This window comes from Schistocerca gregaria, chromosome 6, assembly GCF_023897955.1.
Source record: "Schistocerca gregaria isolate iqSchGreg1 chromosome 6, iqSchGreg1.2, whole genome shotgun sequence".
NCBI lineage: Eukaryota > Metazoa > Arthropoda > Insecta > Orthoptera > Acrididae > Schistocerca > Schistocerca gregaria.
The window spans coordinates 126,459,280-126,476,967 of record NC_064925.1 but is presented as its reverse complement, the minus strand read 5'-3'; the positions used below and the strand labels follow the sequence as shown (position 1 = coordinate 126,476,967).

The 17,688-nt window shown below is 39.8% G+C and overlaps 1 protein-coding gene across 1 annotated transcript in view; it reads left to right on the top strand.

Moving 5' to 3' along the window:
* The window catches only part of LOC126278762 (odorant receptor coreceptor-like), a 41,981-nt gene extending 38,942 nt beyond the window's left edge, over positions 1–3,039 (top strand). Inside the window, exon 7 of the mRNA XM_049979039.1 lies at positions 2,989–3,039. Within this exon, the coding sequence (XP_049834996.1) occupies positions 2,989–3,039 (51 nt within the window). The remainder of the gene's footprint in view (positions 1–2,988) is intronic.
* Positions 3,040–17,688: the final 14,649 nt, after the last annotated feature.

Below are 17,688 nucleotides of genomic sequence, written 5' to 3'. Positions count from 1 at the left end.
CCTCATTTTCCCAATGCGTGTGCACATAGTCATGTCATTTCCAATCTTCCTGTGTGCCCGGATGGGTTACCACTGACTAGCTTACTTCTTTCCCTTGAGTTACCTCGTTATTCCCCCTTATAAAAAAATCATTGATCCTAATATCTCTGTGACTCTCCTGATATTTTCCCAGTTTTGCCTGTTAACAGATGCGTATGATCAATCTGAATCAAGTTGTACCAAAAACTCAATTCGAAAAAAAGGCAACTGACCTGGTTTTTCACCTGACCCTTCAAATGTAATATGCGAAAAGTAAAATAATAACTCTTCAGAGACAAAAACGTGTTGTTACCAAAAGTAATATCTCTGAGAAGTAATTTAAACTGGATTGTTTAAAGGTTACACTCTCCGTAAACGATTTGTTGCTCTCTTGGTGAAACGACAGATTAAATTGCACTCGATAACATAGAGATTTGGGTACTTTCTGGTAACTCTGGCGATAAGTTGGTTACAATACAGAAATTCATAGAGAATGAAGTATTTGTTAATACAATAGTATTTACATAATTTAATTGAGATGGGTTTGAAAACAGAGCAAATATTACTTCGCGTAACTCAAACCTATAAATGGTTTACGGCAAGCTTGCTTAATAAATCTAGGAGCTATCCTCGATCGGTTCAACGGCATCACATCTGCAGCTGTGAGACATGACTCATCCCTCCAGTGGCTCTTTCCTACATCTGTTCAACAGCTGACTTGTATTGATACGCCACAATATATAGTTTACTTTGCATAAAGTAAAAGATATTACGTACCCACACCGAGGCGGAAACATCGAAGAAGTAATTCGTTCTATTTTGGCAAAAGGAATGATATTAACTCCAGCACCAAGGCTGAATCTAAGAGAAATTACGTGGTCTCATCTTGTCTAAGGCGTATTTGTGCGGGATGAACCAGAAACAAAATTTCGTGTGTGGCTCTAGTATATTTTCTGAGTGCTTTCGTATCAAAGTCAAAAAGTTTCCTTTAATTTATTACATCCATTACCTCTGTGTCTGTATTTGACTGAAAAATATCTACACTGCAGTACAAATATCGACAGCGCACGCTGTGTTTCTTGTTTGCAAACAAACATGTTCCACTCAGTCCCAGTACTTTCTGTTGACAACAGTGATTTTAATTTCATGTTAACGGTTTATTTCTAGAACTCAAGCTTTCACGGCCACTATTTTCATTATTCCTGATATTTATTTTATGGGGAGCCGCCAGGTCAGCCGCGGGCGCTAATGCCTTGCTTCCTGGACTCGAGTAGGCGCGCCGCCTCCGGATCGAATCCACCCGGCGGATTAACATCGAGGGCCGGTGTGCTGGCCAGCCTAAATGTGATTTTTAGGCGGTTTTCCACATCCCACAGGGTGAATATTGGGCTGGTCCCCACGTTCATCCTCAGTTACACGACTCGTCGATATCTGCAAACGTTAGCACTATTTCATGGCTTACACTAGATTCAGACAGCTGGAGTACACTGATTCCATCCTGCGTGTTATGAGGTGGCGATAGCAAGGACATCCAGCCATCCTCAGTCACTAACGTCGCCAAATCCATAGTAACAAGGCCGACCTCATGTTTCAGTGGGACAAAGTCTCAAAGAAAATGATGATGATTTCTTTTGTGGGCATATGAGTCGTGTAATTCATAGTTCTGTGACTAACGCTTCGTCTTCGACTGTAGTGTGGCTTGCTGAGCTTGTTCGAGTCTGTAACTGCATTAGAAACCCTGATGATGTCTCCAGCATATCAGCTGGTTCTATACACATAGCCGTTATCATGGTGGCCAACATTTGAACAGTACCTACAAGGGAACTGACAGAAATGATGTATCAAACCTGTACAGTCTGACGGTGGTTACATTACTCTTCTTTTTGTGTTGCGCTGTTTGATGATCGCACATTACAGACCTTATAACTGTTAGGAAATAGTTATAAAAAAATAAAGGTAATGTGGTTAAGAATATGGATAAGTCATAATTAGATTACTATAAAACGAGCCTACAGCAAACACGAGATCCTTAGGTCAGAGTGCTCAGAAATACAGCAAAAACCATCCGAAGTTTTGTGGACGTGTTTGACGTCGAACATGTATACATTACCAAAAACTGTGGACTCTGGAGTTGTTTCAGGAAGAGTTCGTACTGAAACTTTCTCACAGGTTGAAATTATGTGCCGGACAGACACTCGAACTCGGGACCTTCGCCTTTCGCGGGCAAGTGCTCCAGCGACTGAGCTACCCAAACACTCCACTATAGAGTGAAAATTTCACCCTGTAAACTTCCCCCAGACTGTGGCTAAGCCATGTCTCCGCAATATCCCTTCTTCCAAGGTTCGCAAGGAGAGCTTCTGTGAAGTTTGGAAGGTAGAAAAAGAGGTACAGACAGAACTCAAGCTGTGAGGAAGGGTAGTGATTCGTGCTTTGGTAGCTCCGCTGGTAGAGCACTTGCGTGCAAAAGGCAAAGGTCCCGCGTTCGATTCTTGGTCCGGCACACAGTTTTAATCTGTCAGGAATTTTCATATCAGAGCACATTCCGCTACAGAGTGAAAATTTCATTCTGTAGGTCGAATTACCTATTTTTTGTGCAGCATCATTTACTGAATGCAATGCACAGTCTGTTTTGTTCATACCTGCTTTTCAGCACAACATATTTTCAGCTTTTAGGAAAATGTATTAAAACTGAATCCAATAAAATCAAAAACTTGGTACATCCCTGTATGTGTTCTTAGGCGTAAAGCAACTACACCGAGAAAATGAAAAATTTAGATAATGGGTGATCTTTAATTACTGTAGAAACTTTCCACTTTGTTGTGAGTCAATGGTAGTTTCGTTTAAAACAAGATTTATAATATTTTATCACTATGTTTAAATTCTAAAAATGTTTGTCATATTTTATGTACTTACGTGCGTAACTAATTTCTTTTACCCCCATTCTAATGCAAATTTATTTCTTTTTTGCAGATAATAAATACATCGTACACTATATTCAACATGATGCTGAGCTTGCAATAAAGGATATTCAAGCTGAAGATTTCGAGATGACGACACCTTTGAACTGCAACAAACCTTAGCTGTTCTTAAAGGCTCCGACAGTATAGTTCCAGGCAGATGAATATAAATGAACTCAGCTTGCTCATTGTCAGTAATGCTACATGACTGATCACCCGAAATGTCCTTCAGAAAATTTATACGTACGCATCACTTAGCCATTCAAAAGACTGACTTCATTTTAATACTATGTGTATCACCAGTTTTTCTCATATATGTTGCCAGCATAATGTACTACTTGCATGCGAAGAAATATACAAAAATAAAAGAAAGAAGTCTCTCTCTAACTCTCGCTCTCCTACACACAGACTTTCACTCTCTCTCTCTCTCTCTCTCTCTCTCTCTCTCTCTCTCTCTCTCACACATACACACAGACACACACACACACACACACACACACACACAAAGCAGATAAGGTAGCTGCTGAGAGGAAAAACAGTAGTTATTGTTTCCAAGCACATTATGAAAGAGGTTTCTGTTCTGACTCGACTAACAAATTCATGATTTTGACATCTGCAAACACTGCGCTCAGTTCAAATGCCAGTGCTTTCATTGAGAGCTTGAACTGTGATTTCTCCACGTTCTTTCTGCAACCTGTTGATGCCCATTTGGTTATCTATTGTTTCCCAGTGTTTCGATGTACTTTCATAGACAAACGAACAGTAACAAGAAATATCACATGATAAATGCGTTATCCATCCCAAGTCAAATTTTCCATTTAATGGGAAAAGAGTATTAAGTTGAGACATATTCGTCAATACAATAGTCAATAAATACTTTAGCCTTTTGAAAGAATTAGTGGTACAAAATCCTTACACAAAATAGAACAGTTATACAGGAAGATAGCATCATATGAACTCTAGCATTGACAGGTAAGCTTTATATCTGTGTACTCAGATCAGGCAACAATCAATAATAATGACGATGGTCGCACTTAATTCAACTGTCTGTGTGTCATATTAGCGTTGTGGCGTGATGACTGGTCTTTGTTGTAGTACACATGCTGAAGGGGACTCACCTACACTGAGATGACGAAAGTCATGGAATACCGATAGGCACGCATACAGATGGTGGTAGTATTGCGGACACAAGGCATAAAAAGTCAGTGCACTGGAAGATCTGTCACTTCTACTCAAATAATCATGTGAAAGAGTCTACGAAGTGATTATGGCCGCACAACGGGAATTAACAAACCTGGAAAGTGGAATGGTACTTGGAGCTCGACGCATCGGACATTCCATTCCGGAAATAAGGGATTCACTGTGTTAAGAGTGTGCCGAGAATATCGAATTTCAGGTACTACGTAACATTACAGCCAAAGCAATGCTCGGCCGTCTTCACTTAACAACCGACAGCAGCAACGTTTGCGAAGAGTTGTCAGTGCTAAGAGATAAGCAACACTGCGTCATAACAACCGCAGATACCAATGTGGGATGAACGACGAACGCATCGTTTTGGACAATGTGGCGAAATTTGGCGTATGTTTTTGTTTTGTTTTCCTAACAGCACGATATCGCCTGTAGCGCCTCTCCTGGACTGGTGACCATGTTGGTTGGACCCAAGGCGACTGGAAAATCTTGGAATGGTCCAATGAGTCCCAATTTCAGTTGATAAGGGCTGATGTACAGCAGACCTCGCGAAACAATGGCCTCAAACTGATAATAAGGCACTGTGCAAGCAAGTGGTGGCTCGATAATATTGTGGGTTATGTTAACGTGCAACGGACTGGGTCCTCTGGTCCAACTGAACCGATCATTAACTGGACATGGTAATGTTCGGCTACTTCGACACCATTTACAATAATGGATTTCATGGTCTCAAAGAATAATGTCACCAGCCCATAATTGTTCAGTTGATGACCACACTGGGCAGTGCCGATGAATGATTTGGCCACTCAGAGGCCCAACGTGGATCCCTTCGAACATTTATGGGACATAATTGAGAGGTAAGCTCGTGCACAAAATCTTCCATCGGCAACGACTTTTTGAGTCCTTACCAAATCGAGTTTCTGGACTGCGCCGGGCAAGAGAACGTCTGACACGATATCAGGAGGTATCCTTTGACTTTAGTCGCATTAGTATATAGCGAACTGTAGGGTAAGTGATCAATCTATTAGATATTGCAGAATGTGAAATATCAATATACTATAGTCTAATCTGGCCTCTGGAAGCAACTGACAACACCAACGGCGCTAATCTGATATAAGAGGTTGTATTTATTATTTCAGGGGGCGGCCTAACTAGGAAAGTTGTAGGGCAAGGTAAGGATCTTAAACTGGAAGTGAAGCCCGTCTTTAACAGAATTAAGTTCTATAAAAGTTAATGAAAAAGTATCAAAGGAGCAAGATTAACTGAACTGTTAATTAAGTTAACAACAAGTGAGATTAGTGATGTGAGAGGAGCCTTATGGAGGGAAGAATGTCTGAAGGCTGTAGAACCACGATATCAATATCCCTGTGGGTCACTGGTACAAGATTAAAGCTACCAATTCAAAACTGGAATCAAGTCAGCAATTCAGGCTGCACATTCCTAACATATCAGAGGCCAGATGCTGAGATTACGGATCGCACTGCCGTCGATTGCCGAGACGTATCTCTGCTCTAAATCAGCAGAGTGCACCGTACAGCCCCAGATAGGTGCCAGCACCAGTCTCCTCCAATACTCCGTCCCTGATTATTAAAAAAAAAAAATGCTGAAACATTTAATGGGAGGAGGCAACGCCATGATGTTGCGAAAAAGACAGGCGAGAAATGTCACAAAATTTACTAAAAATCGGTGAAAGGATAACAAACTTATTCGTCTTTGTGTATACACTACTGGCCATTAATATCGCTACACCACGAAGAAGTCGTGCTACAGACGCGAAATTTAACAGGCAGCAAGAAGATGCTGTGATATGTAAATGATTACCTTTTCAGAGCATTCACAAACTTGCTCGAAGTACATTTTACACTACTGGCCATTAAAATTGCTACACCACGAAGATGACGTGCTACAAACGCGAAATTTAACCGGCAGGAAGAAGATCATGTGATACCCAAATGATTAGCTTTTCAGAGCACATACACAGGGTTGGCGCCGGTAGCGACACCTACAAAGTGCTGACATGAAGAATGTTTCCAACCAATTTTTCATACACAAACAGCAGTTGACCGGCGATGCCTGGTGAATCGTTGTTGTGATGCCTCTTGTAAGGAGGAGAAATGCGAACCATCACGTTTCCGACTTTGATAAGGGTCGAGTTACAGCCTATCACGATTGCGTTTTGTCGTATCGCGACATTGCTGCAAGCGTTGGTCTAGATCCAATGACTGTTAGCAGAATATGGAGTAGGTGGGTTCAGGAGGGTAATACGGAACGCTGTGCTGGATCCCCACGGCCTCGTATCATTAGCAGTCGACATGACAGGCATCTTATCCGCATGGCTGTAACGGATCATTCAGACACATCTCGATCCCTGAGTCATCAGATGGGGACGTCTGCAAGACAACAACTATCTGCACGAACAGTTCGACGACGTTTGCAGCAGCATGGACTATCAACTCGGAGACCATGGCTGCGGTTACCATTGATGGTGAATCATAGACAGGAGCGCCTGTGATGGTGTATTCAACGACGAACGTGGATGCACGATTGGCAAAACGTCATTTTTTCGGATGAATCCAGGTTCTGTTTACAGCATCCTGATGGTCGCAACCATGTTTGTCGACATCACGATGAACGCACATTGGAAGCATGTATGCGTCATCGACGTGATAGTGTGGGGTTACACGTCTGGGTCACCTATTGCTCGCATTGACGGCACTTTGAACAGTGGACGTAACATTTCAGATATGTTACGACCCGTGGCTCCACCCTCCATACGATGCCTGCGAAACCCTACATCTCAGCGGGATAATGCACGGCCGTATGTTGCTGGTCCTGTACGGGCCTTTCTGCATACAGAAAATGTTCGACTGCTGCCCCGGCCAGCACATTCTCCAGATCTCTCACCAATTGAAAACGTCCATTCAATGGTGGCCGAGCAACTGGCTCCTCACAATACGCCAGTCACTACTCTTGATGAACTGTGGTATCGTGTAGCAGCTGCATAAGCAGCTGTACCTGTACGCGCCATTCACTGTGTTTGACTCAATGCCCAGGCGTATCATGGCCGTTATTACAGCCAGAGTTGGTTGTTCTGGGTACTGATTTGTCAGGATATATGCACCCAAATGTAATCACATGTCAGTTCTAGTGTAATATATTTGTCCAATGAATACCCGTTTGTCATCTGTATTTCTTGTTGGTGTAGCAATTTAAATAGCCAGTGGTGTATAATACACATTTTACTGCCACGACCTTGGCACTGGGAAGGAGCAGTTGATTGGTCAGTCCGTCCATACCCTGCACTAAGTAGCGTCATACAGTGTCATCGGGTAAGCAAAATTTTTTGAGCAGAAACAGAAATGTACAATCCACGGTAGGCAAGTGGTGCTGCGACGTCCACCCTTTAAAAGCACAGGTGAGTCACATTGCTCGATTTAGCTCCAGGACGTGGCATGTTGAAAGCGGTGTCCACTTTCCAGGAGCCAAACCAGTATCGGCCAAGTACACACAACAACAGTGGAGTGGGCCACAGCCTTACTTAGATCCAGATTTCCCAAACCACCAGGAGGAGTGGACGTCAGAATGATATTTACCGATTGCTCCTTCGCTGGAAAAGGACAGCGTAGGCCAACCCAAACTGCTAGCAGGATGCAGACCTATCTCTCCCTGCACACACTTCCACTGCTCACAAACAAATATGCAAAACAGTCTTTCTGCAAAGTAGATGTCAGCATAGAGGATCTCCTGGAGTATCACCCTATATAGGTTTCTGAAACTTCTTACAACAGGAAATCCAGTTTCTTACATCTAAAGCATAAATAAAGCAACACAACATTATATTATAAAGATCAGCTGTAATTATAATTAACAACGAACAGTGTGTTTTAGACCAGACCGTCATGACTACATTATACAGTTTTATCACACAATCGGAGATGTGCGTTTGGCGTTTGCTTGTGAGGTGACGGGCGAGTTGTGGCGCCCTGAAAATATTCTAAGTTCGGAGTTGTCGTGGCAGCGCTGAGGCCTCTCGGTGGGCTGGTTGCGGCTCTTCGGTGGCCACGTTGTGCTGAACATTAGAGGGGTCCAGCTCCAGCCACGTGGCTGGAATTCTGCTGGATGCTGTGTTGATGAGGGAGACACTCCGGGAGTTCCAAAGATGGTGGAATTCGTAAAACCTTAATGGTAGACATTTCACAGTTTGCATAGAAATTAATAGTAACCAGATGAATCGTTATACCTCAAAAAGAAACCTGTACATTATTTACATGATGATTCTGATGGTGTACTCAGATTTTCAATACCTTTATTAATTTAATATTTAGTATCCGATGATAAATTATGCAAGTATCACCCAGCAACTAATTTCCAAAATCCAAACGCTTCATCCGATTGCGTCGATCGATGTGTCTTCAGAAAGCTATTAGTGTAAACCTAAACTGGTATAAATTACAGGCATGTTACTAGAATAGTACATGCCTTATTGGAGGCCAAATTGGCCGATTACTATCGATCGCGTCAGGCCATACGTACTCCACAGTTACACGCTAAAGCGGTAGCAGAATGCTTATAAATACGTTTATTCATCTATGTCTTTGTTTATATCCGATATATACTATTCATGAAGAAATTGGTTAAATATTTACTGTGTTTTAGAAAGCACAGAGACATTAGGCTACTGGCCTACTTTTTGCTTGCTATTCCTTTAATATATTTGATTTGTTTATGTATATAATAATGTATGTCAGAGCGTGTTTATTGGTCCAGCTGTAGGAATATTTATTTAATTTCAAATTATTTAAATGTAAATCCAGTGTCTCGTATGTGTTTCAATACGGTTGTGAGTGTACATTGGCTTGGAAACATGGAGGGAGTGCTCTAGACAATCACAGCACTCGTTACTAAGGGAGGCAACTACCTAAGTGAGTGGAGGGGCTGTTTGGAACGGTGTGGAACTAGGGACAGTCGCACAGGAGGGACAGTCGCGCAGAACACAAGGAGTTCTGAACAGTACGGCACAGGACAAGCGAGGTGCAGGACAGTGCGGCGACGTTTAGATAAGCTTACAACAGAGACATGTAGTGAATTTCTGGTTTATTTCATTTTCTCTTCGCTTGACTCAATCAATATATTACTTCTTCCTACATAGATCTCGCAAAAAGATTTTGGAGGTAAAAATTAGAGAGATGTAAGCTCACATGCAGACTTATCAACAATCCTTCCCATGAAAAATTCTCAGCTGGAACACAGAAAGGGAAAGTTCCAGTGGTACGTAAAGTAACGCTCCACTATACACCAAACTAGAAAGGGAGTTAACATTGCATCGTCATCCAGTTCTGAGCTGTGTTGAAGTTTTCAAGTTTCTAGATTGAGAAATAATAGTGGTAAACAAAGTACCCTCCGCCACACACCAGACTACAAACCTAGTTAGTTTAGCATGTTCGTTCATTTCTCAGCTGTGTCTAAAATTACCAGATTTTAGCAAATTAGTTTAAAATCAATTGCAAAATTTGTACCAAAGAAGACTGACAAAAAATCTTCCCCCTTCTCCCCGTTCAGCCGTACCAGGCCACTCACATAACACCTGAAATGCACATCGGTACAAAGTATTAGTCCTGCAGTGGAGCCGATGTGACAGAAGTTTACCACGTTTTTCACCCTCAAACCGAGGAAACGGAGTGACAAAAACAAGAAAGCCCTTTAATATTGCGTTGTCAGCCAATGTAGAGCTATTCGTGAAATTTTAAGTATGTAGGTCATTTGGGAGATGGTTTAAAATCAACTGCAAAACTTTACTGAATATTTAGGCAAGAAAGTGAACTAATACGTACGACGTAAAATGGAAATTTACGACAATCACAGGTTGTTGGACTCAAGACTTTATGCATGACAATTTACGATCTCAGATGTACAGCATTTGAACTGGCCGAGAGAGCAGAATGTCTGGAAAGGGAGGTTTTTCTGGCTTCCTGAGAAAGTTTCCAACATTGAGGCTGAAGTCAAATGCCCAAAATGTGGACAGTTGTCTCACAAGCAGTGTATGGTTGCTGGTGAGAACTAAAATGATATGTGCCTAATATTAGCACAAAATTTCAGAAACACCAATTTTAATTTTTCTCGGTAGTGCTAGATATTCACAAAAAACCGATGACTATATAACGTAATTACTTTTTTAACACCAAAGTGTATTTTATACAGAAAATAGGTTCTTTTAGTTTACAATACGTTTTTCCAAAGCTAAAACTGAGTTTTTAGATTTATTTACTGCCTTCCACCTATGTGGCCATTATGCACTATCCAGCTGGGCACAACAACCCTTTGGCAACTTTTCGAATTATTGATTATTAAGTTGACTTCATTTTGTCAAACGGGAATCAAAAACATCAGGCAGTTACGAGAAGTGTGTCACTGTAGATCTTGTGATTCTGTAGTTTCTAGATCGATTACAAGTTACCCAAGGAAATCGCCAAACCTCAGGATGGAGGTTACAGCTCCCCTTCCCCTACAAGCTTCCACAGGTATTATGCATAGTGTCTTAAAGGGCATACACCTGTTTGATTACTGGTTCAGTTCCAGATTTTCAGACGCGCAATGTTAACCTGCAGTAGACAGCACTGAGTTGCTGTTATATACGGGGTGTGTCAAAACTGGTAATGAAACCTTACACAGGTTAAAATATGCGATTAAGAGGCGGAAAAACTATGGGTAACACTCTTTTGCGACATAAATACGACTGCCAGTTACGAGCCGCCACTGACTTTAGCACATAATATCGCTCATGTTAGTAAAAATATTTTCGAAATGTAAATTTTTTGATTAAGGCCCTTTCTAATTTGTATTTCCAAGTTTTCTACAAATTATGAACGTTAGCACTGCAACATCATTTCTTCAACAGTGTCAGAAACAAACAATAATATGTTTTACGATCGTCATCACAGTGGAAGTTAATTCTATTTGGTTTTTCAATTACTTAATTGCAGTGTTTTCAACATAAGTATCCAGAGCCTTCATATATTCAAAAACAAGACCAAAAATTGTTGATTACTGTTGATTGTGGTTTTAAAATGCATGTCAATTTTGCCATCATGGAAGTGAAAAAAAAAAACAACAGGAGAACTAGAAGCCCACAGGGAACAATCTAGAATACCAGGGTTCGCAGAAAACATCGATAGACCTAAAGAGAAACTACTGACTTCTATAGAGCGATTCCTTAAGCACAGAAACAAAGATGAAACTAGCGACGAGCAGCAGAAAGGAAAATTGTCACCTGTACATCAAATATGAGCAAAACACAGTAGAAGAAGAATTTAATTCTCAGAGCAATGAAAGATGGTTACAAAAGATGACTAAAGAGAAGGAAGACATAAGAAGAATCATGTTTTCAATTCATTATACTATGTTCAAAAACTCAAACCAACCCAAGGAACATAAGGATATAACTTCACGTCTAAAGCCAAAATTGTAGGGAAGTTAAGCTTCGATTGCAGCAAACGCTGCGCAGTGAAGGTAAATGTACTATATTTTGGAGCTAAAGGGACGCACTTCGCCTCCAGTAAAGCTTTATGTCCAGATCGTTAATTACTGTGGAATATTCCCTTAAGAATTAACATAATTGGCAGGCAGGAGTGGCCCAGCGGTTCTAGGCGCTACAGTCCGGAACCGCGAGGCTGCTGCGGTCGCAGGTTCGAATCCTGCCTCGGGCGTGGATGTGTGTGATGTCCTTAGGTTAGTTAGGTTTAAGTACTTCTAAGTTCTAGGGGACTGATGACCTGAGAAGTTAAGTCCCATAGTACTCAGAGCCATTTCTTTTGGATGTCCTGCGACAGACTTCATGTGCAGCAGTAAGAAATGGTATCAAATAAAGATCGCTAATTATTATTGAATATTAACTAATATGCGAATACAATAACTACCGATCCTGAGATAATTTGTATCCTGAAAACCAGTGAAGAAATTGAAATTTCGAAGGGTCTTTAAATTATATGTACAGTTTAAAGTCCGAACTGAAGAAGTAATAGAAATAATAGGGTGAAAAGTATTCAAAACCAGGTTCATATTAACGAAGTTCTCCCAGTTGGTCGTTTACAAGATCAGTGCTGTAGCATACATAGGAAGAAATGGATAGTCGAAACACTGGTGATTTCTATAATCATGAATTATTAGGTTCAGCTTCTAGCTGAAGGAAGTTATGTAATTTCTAGATATCTGTGACAATCTTCGTTTACAGCCTTTCGAGTTTAGACCTTCAGTTTCGAGTTTAGCGTAAGACTAGTTCTGCGTAACGAACGTTCGAACTATGGGTCAATCATGCCATAGTTGTGAGGCAAATATTTTTACTTTCACGTTGAGTAAACTCACGGATGCCGGCTGCTGAGAGAAAGAGAAAAACTAGGATGGGTCCGCTTCTTCTGCTTGTCGGAAAACAAACTGTCACGGACTACTCTGCTTGGCGTGAAGCCAAGGGAACTGCTGGGTACGAACAAAAACTGCTCGACAGAGTTTGACGCTCGGTGCGGTGAACATTGACTTGTAACGGCTTATTTCAGAGATTTCAATACCTAATGTGCAACGACTGAATGAATGTGGCGGAAACGTTAAGACAAAATGCGCTATTTATCACGTGTAAGTAGGCTGTTTAGGTTTTTTTATTGGTAACGCCACCGCCACGTAGCGCTCTGTATAAAAATCACTGGCTGTGCCGTGTGCAGTCTGTGGCTGGTTTGCATTCTTGTCTGCAGAGATGGCGGAGTTTTGAAATTTGTAAGAATTGGTGTCATGAACTGCTATATATATTATGACTAGTGAGGTAAATACATTGTTTGTTCTCTATTAAAATCTTTCATTTGCTAACTATGCCTATCAGTAGTTAGTGCCTTCAGTAGTTTCAATCTTTTATTTAGCTGGCAGTAGTGGTGCTCGCTGTATTGCAGTAGCTTGAGTAACGAAGATTTTTGTGAGGTAAGTGACTTGTGAAACGTATAGGTTAATGTTAGTCAGGGCCATTCTTTCGTAAGGATTTTTGGAAGTCAGATTGCGTTGCGCCAAAAATATTGTGTTTCAGTTTAAGCACAGTCTTGTATAATTTTTTCTAAGGGGACGTTTCACACGTTTGAGTCACTTCTGGCGATTAAAAGAAATTGTCGTATAACTTCAGAGTAAGGAAGCGATAAAGCAATACTCCATCTCCTACCATACCTAACACTTACGTCGGCGATGTTATTCGCAGATAAAATTTTAAAGTAAGTACTGAGATCACGCCGAATGAGCTGCCAATACTAAAAGCACATGTTTAAGGTGAAGACAATATATGACTGCAAGAAAAGATATCCAGAGATAGCTGTTTGTGAACATAATAAAATATGCAACGTAAACACGTAAATTGTGCTGCATTAAACTAAAGCTTTTGTGTGTACACACTGCATTCGGAATAAAATTGTCGTTTACAACAAGGTAATGGTAAAAGTGGGATACTTTGAATGTCTGTGATTTCATGTATGAATATGATGTGGTCTTCAGTCCAAAGATTGAATTGATGCAGTGCTCCACACTACCCTACCCTTTGCAAGCCTTTTAATGTCCGAATAACATCAGCAACCTACAGACATTTGAGCCTAATTACTGTATTCCATTACCAAACCGGCGATTCCTTCATGCTTCAGAGATTTTCCTGTCAATCATTCAACTTTTAGTTAAGCTGTGCTCAACTATTAATCAAGCTTTGCCATAAATTTCTCTGGTCCCTTCTTGGAAACAGAACATCTCAGTAGTCACTATTCAGCCTTCTAATTTTCAGAGCTCTTCTGTAGCACATTATTTAAAAAGCTTCTATTTTCTTGTTTTCCATTCAAGGCTACACCCAGTGAAAATACCTCCAGGAGAAGACTTCATAACACATGAATATATATTGGATGTTGGAAAATTCTTCTTACAGGCTGTTCTATGTGAAATCAATGAGTAAAAAAATATGCATGAAGTTTTCGAATTTTGTAACTTTTTGTTATTTTTTTTCTCGCAATCAATATGATGAAATCCAAAATTAAAGATTTTTTGGACAGTCCGTTTCTGCGTTATTAATTTTAAAAGCTACAGAAGTTGTGCGATTTCTGCATCCTACCAAATAGTAGAATGACCATATCACAATAGTATTTGACGAACAGACTTGAAATGTAGACCATTTTATTCGTTTACTATTATCTTTGCAAATACCTACTGCCTGACGTAACTCACTAAAAACCTAAATTTTCTCATACCAAATTTTTTAAATTCTGAAAAAAAAAATTGGATTTTTTTGTTTTGAAAAAGGAAGAAATATATGGTGGTCAAACATTTTTGTTAATTTGTGTGCCATACTTCATAGCAGGATTCCAAAGAGAATATACAGAAATAAATTTTGTTCTACTGGTATCTGCATTGCCAACTACACTATAACTGCACCTGAGTATGCTAGCTGGTTCAGAAGACTATAGCCAAAATGAAATTATTGAATTCTAATTAAGCATACTTCGCTTTATCATTTTAAAATTGTGCTGAACCACGCTATATATAGTAATTAACGCAAATAATGTGAGGAACACTATACCCTGTTTTTCACATTTATAGAACCACAGGAAAAATATATATTACTTGTATACAGCAAAGCAAAAACATTCATTATTACTGACAGCAGTTTACTTCAGTACAGATGAAATGTTGGTAAAAAAATTAGCAAAATATTGGTGAGGTAGAGAACTGATTGCTGTATGCACATACAACTCAAAGTACCACACACAACTAATGAAGTGGAATATTGAACTTGCCGTATTTCAACATGTGCAGCTAAACGTTTTACTGGGCAATTAAGTATTTTAAATCAAGACACTGACATATTTTTTTCACTCTACTACCATCCACAATTCAATTAGTGGATTAATAAAAGCACTTAAAATAAAAGTCGAAGTGGTCTTCAAATATTCGTGTTAATCAGGTGTGAAAGCCCAGCAACATCAGATATTAACTTACTTTCAGATTTTTTAAGAGGGGTGCATCATTTATTTCTATGTTAAAAATGGCGGGAATGCAGCATAAAAAAGTGTCTGGCGAAAAGATCTTATGAAGCCATGGCACTCATACGGACTCAGAAGTATCACATATTTATTCCTCAGAGCTGGTCCAAGGGTTAAAAAAAATATTTCTGTTTTTAAGGATCCTGATTTTTACGAAATTGAAATGGGTCCAGACGCTGCATGCTTTTGAACAGGTTTCAGCACTTGTTTCTTGTGCCTATAACAACAAATGGTGGATGGTGTGTGTGTTGTCACGAAATGAATAAGGAGAAGTAAACCTTTTAATCATACAACCTTGTGGCCCAACCTCTTTCATTTTCGCAACCAAAAAGACCAGATAAACTGACTGTAATAAAAATCCGTACCTTGTAAAATATATCCCACAACTGCCACTGGACGAACATGTAGACTATCAGGTGAAGAGCTGTGAAAACCCTGACAGACTGCATTGGAAAAGAATATGTTGTTACATCAAAAGTCTGTCATTATTGTTTGGGGAAAGTAGGTTTTTCATTTAAAAGAAAGCTGTAATACACAATCTCAGACTCAAATAAGACTGTTATCGGATCACCATAACATCTTTCATGTTGAAAACTTTTTTGGAGCATGTGTTGTTACTGTGTATGTTAAAATATTTTCACAGTTAACACAGGAAAGGAACATGTGAATTTTAAATTTAAGTTTTTAATTCTAATAATGTAATAAATTTACTCTCAATAAATAAAAAGTAATAATGATTTGACAGCATTATTATACTTTTTTTAAGTTTAAGGATTGCATTACAGCTTAGTAAAATGTCCAAAGTCCTACAGCTTAAGCACTAGCTGCTGTAGATAATGTAACTTTAAATCGATTTCTCACATTTCATTTCGTAGCAATATTTATTATCGCACCTATGACTGCAATTTATTTGTTTTTTCTTCAACAAACAAAGTAAACTAAAATAAATTTTACTACATTCCCACGGGAAGACAATAATGATCTGGCACACACGTTAGCAAATAAATTATGTCTAACATTTATTTTTACAAAACCGATGCGTTACTGTCAAACAGACATATCGTGCGTGAAGACAGAAATGGAGGGGCTAGAGAAGAAACTGAAGTACAAGATGTGGATGGATATGATGATGTAGTAGACGCAGAACCACCCTCAATAGAAGAGTTAAGAGAAACTATATAGCAACGTAGGAATGGCAAAGCTCCTGGATACGACCTCATAACGGTGGAAACTGTAAAACACGAAGGTGAACTATTAGTAAGGAGGATACATAAAATAATTACAATGGTCTGGGAAACAGAGAAAATGTCAGGGGGCTGGAAGCTAGCAACCACCTGCCCTATACATAAGAAAGGATCACGCACGCAGTGTAAGAACTACCAAGGAATATATCTTGTGAGCATCGTCTACAAAATCCTTTCTACTGTTACAACAAAGAGAGTAAGTAGAAGAGCAGAAAGTATTCTAGGCGAGTACCAGGCAGGCTTCAGACCTGGAACGTCTACAGCTGACCATATCTTTACAGTACGTTTGATGCTACAGAAGACCTACGAATATAATGTACGATTAGAACATCTCTTTATAGATTTTAAACAGGGCTATGACAGAGTTAAAAGTCAGCACTATGGGAAAAAATGCAGACACCCAAATTTCCTAAGAAGTTAATAAAATTGTCTATGATGACCCTAGAAAACAACAGAAGCCAGGTTAAAGTTCAGGGATGTCTGTCGAGGTCGTTTCCAATGGAAGAAGGCCTAAGAGAGGGAGACCCATTATCCGCAGTACTATTCAACCTGGTATTAGGGAATGCAGTGAGATCATAACAAAAACCAAGGAGGCAATATTTACAATAGACTCCTTCAAATTTTAGCCTTTGCAAATGATGTGGCATGGAGTTGCTTACATCAGCTTTCAAAGAGTTTAAAGTCGCTGCCAAGAACCTTGGTTTAGAAATTAGTGAGACAAAATATAAGTACATGGTAACTGAGAGAAGAAACAGAGATGGTCTCCAGTTAGAAGGGTACAGCTTCGAAAGAGTGGACAGTTTTATACATTTTATGTTGTCTCAATGATAGTATCAGAAAACAAAGTGGAGGCAGATATGGCAAACCGAATTAAAGCTGCCAACAGATCATATAGAGCACAATACTCCATATTCATAAGTAAAAACCTAAATAGGAAATTAAAGCTGACACTTAACAAAACAACGATCAAACCAATTCTTATATATGGCAGTGAGGCGTGGGTACTGACTGAGGCTTTCGAGAAGAAGCAGTGAAAGTAATGTGCTGAGGAAGATTTTTGGTACTGTAAAAGGAGAGGTATGAAGAATTAGGACTAACGAAGAAATAAGGTCTCTGTACAAAGAACCTGAATTGGAAACCACAGTCAATATGGGAAGGCTAAGATGGTTAGGAGATGTCCAGCGGATGGCAAGAAAGACTCCTGAAGGAGCTGATGATGGACCATACCGGTGGTCGAAG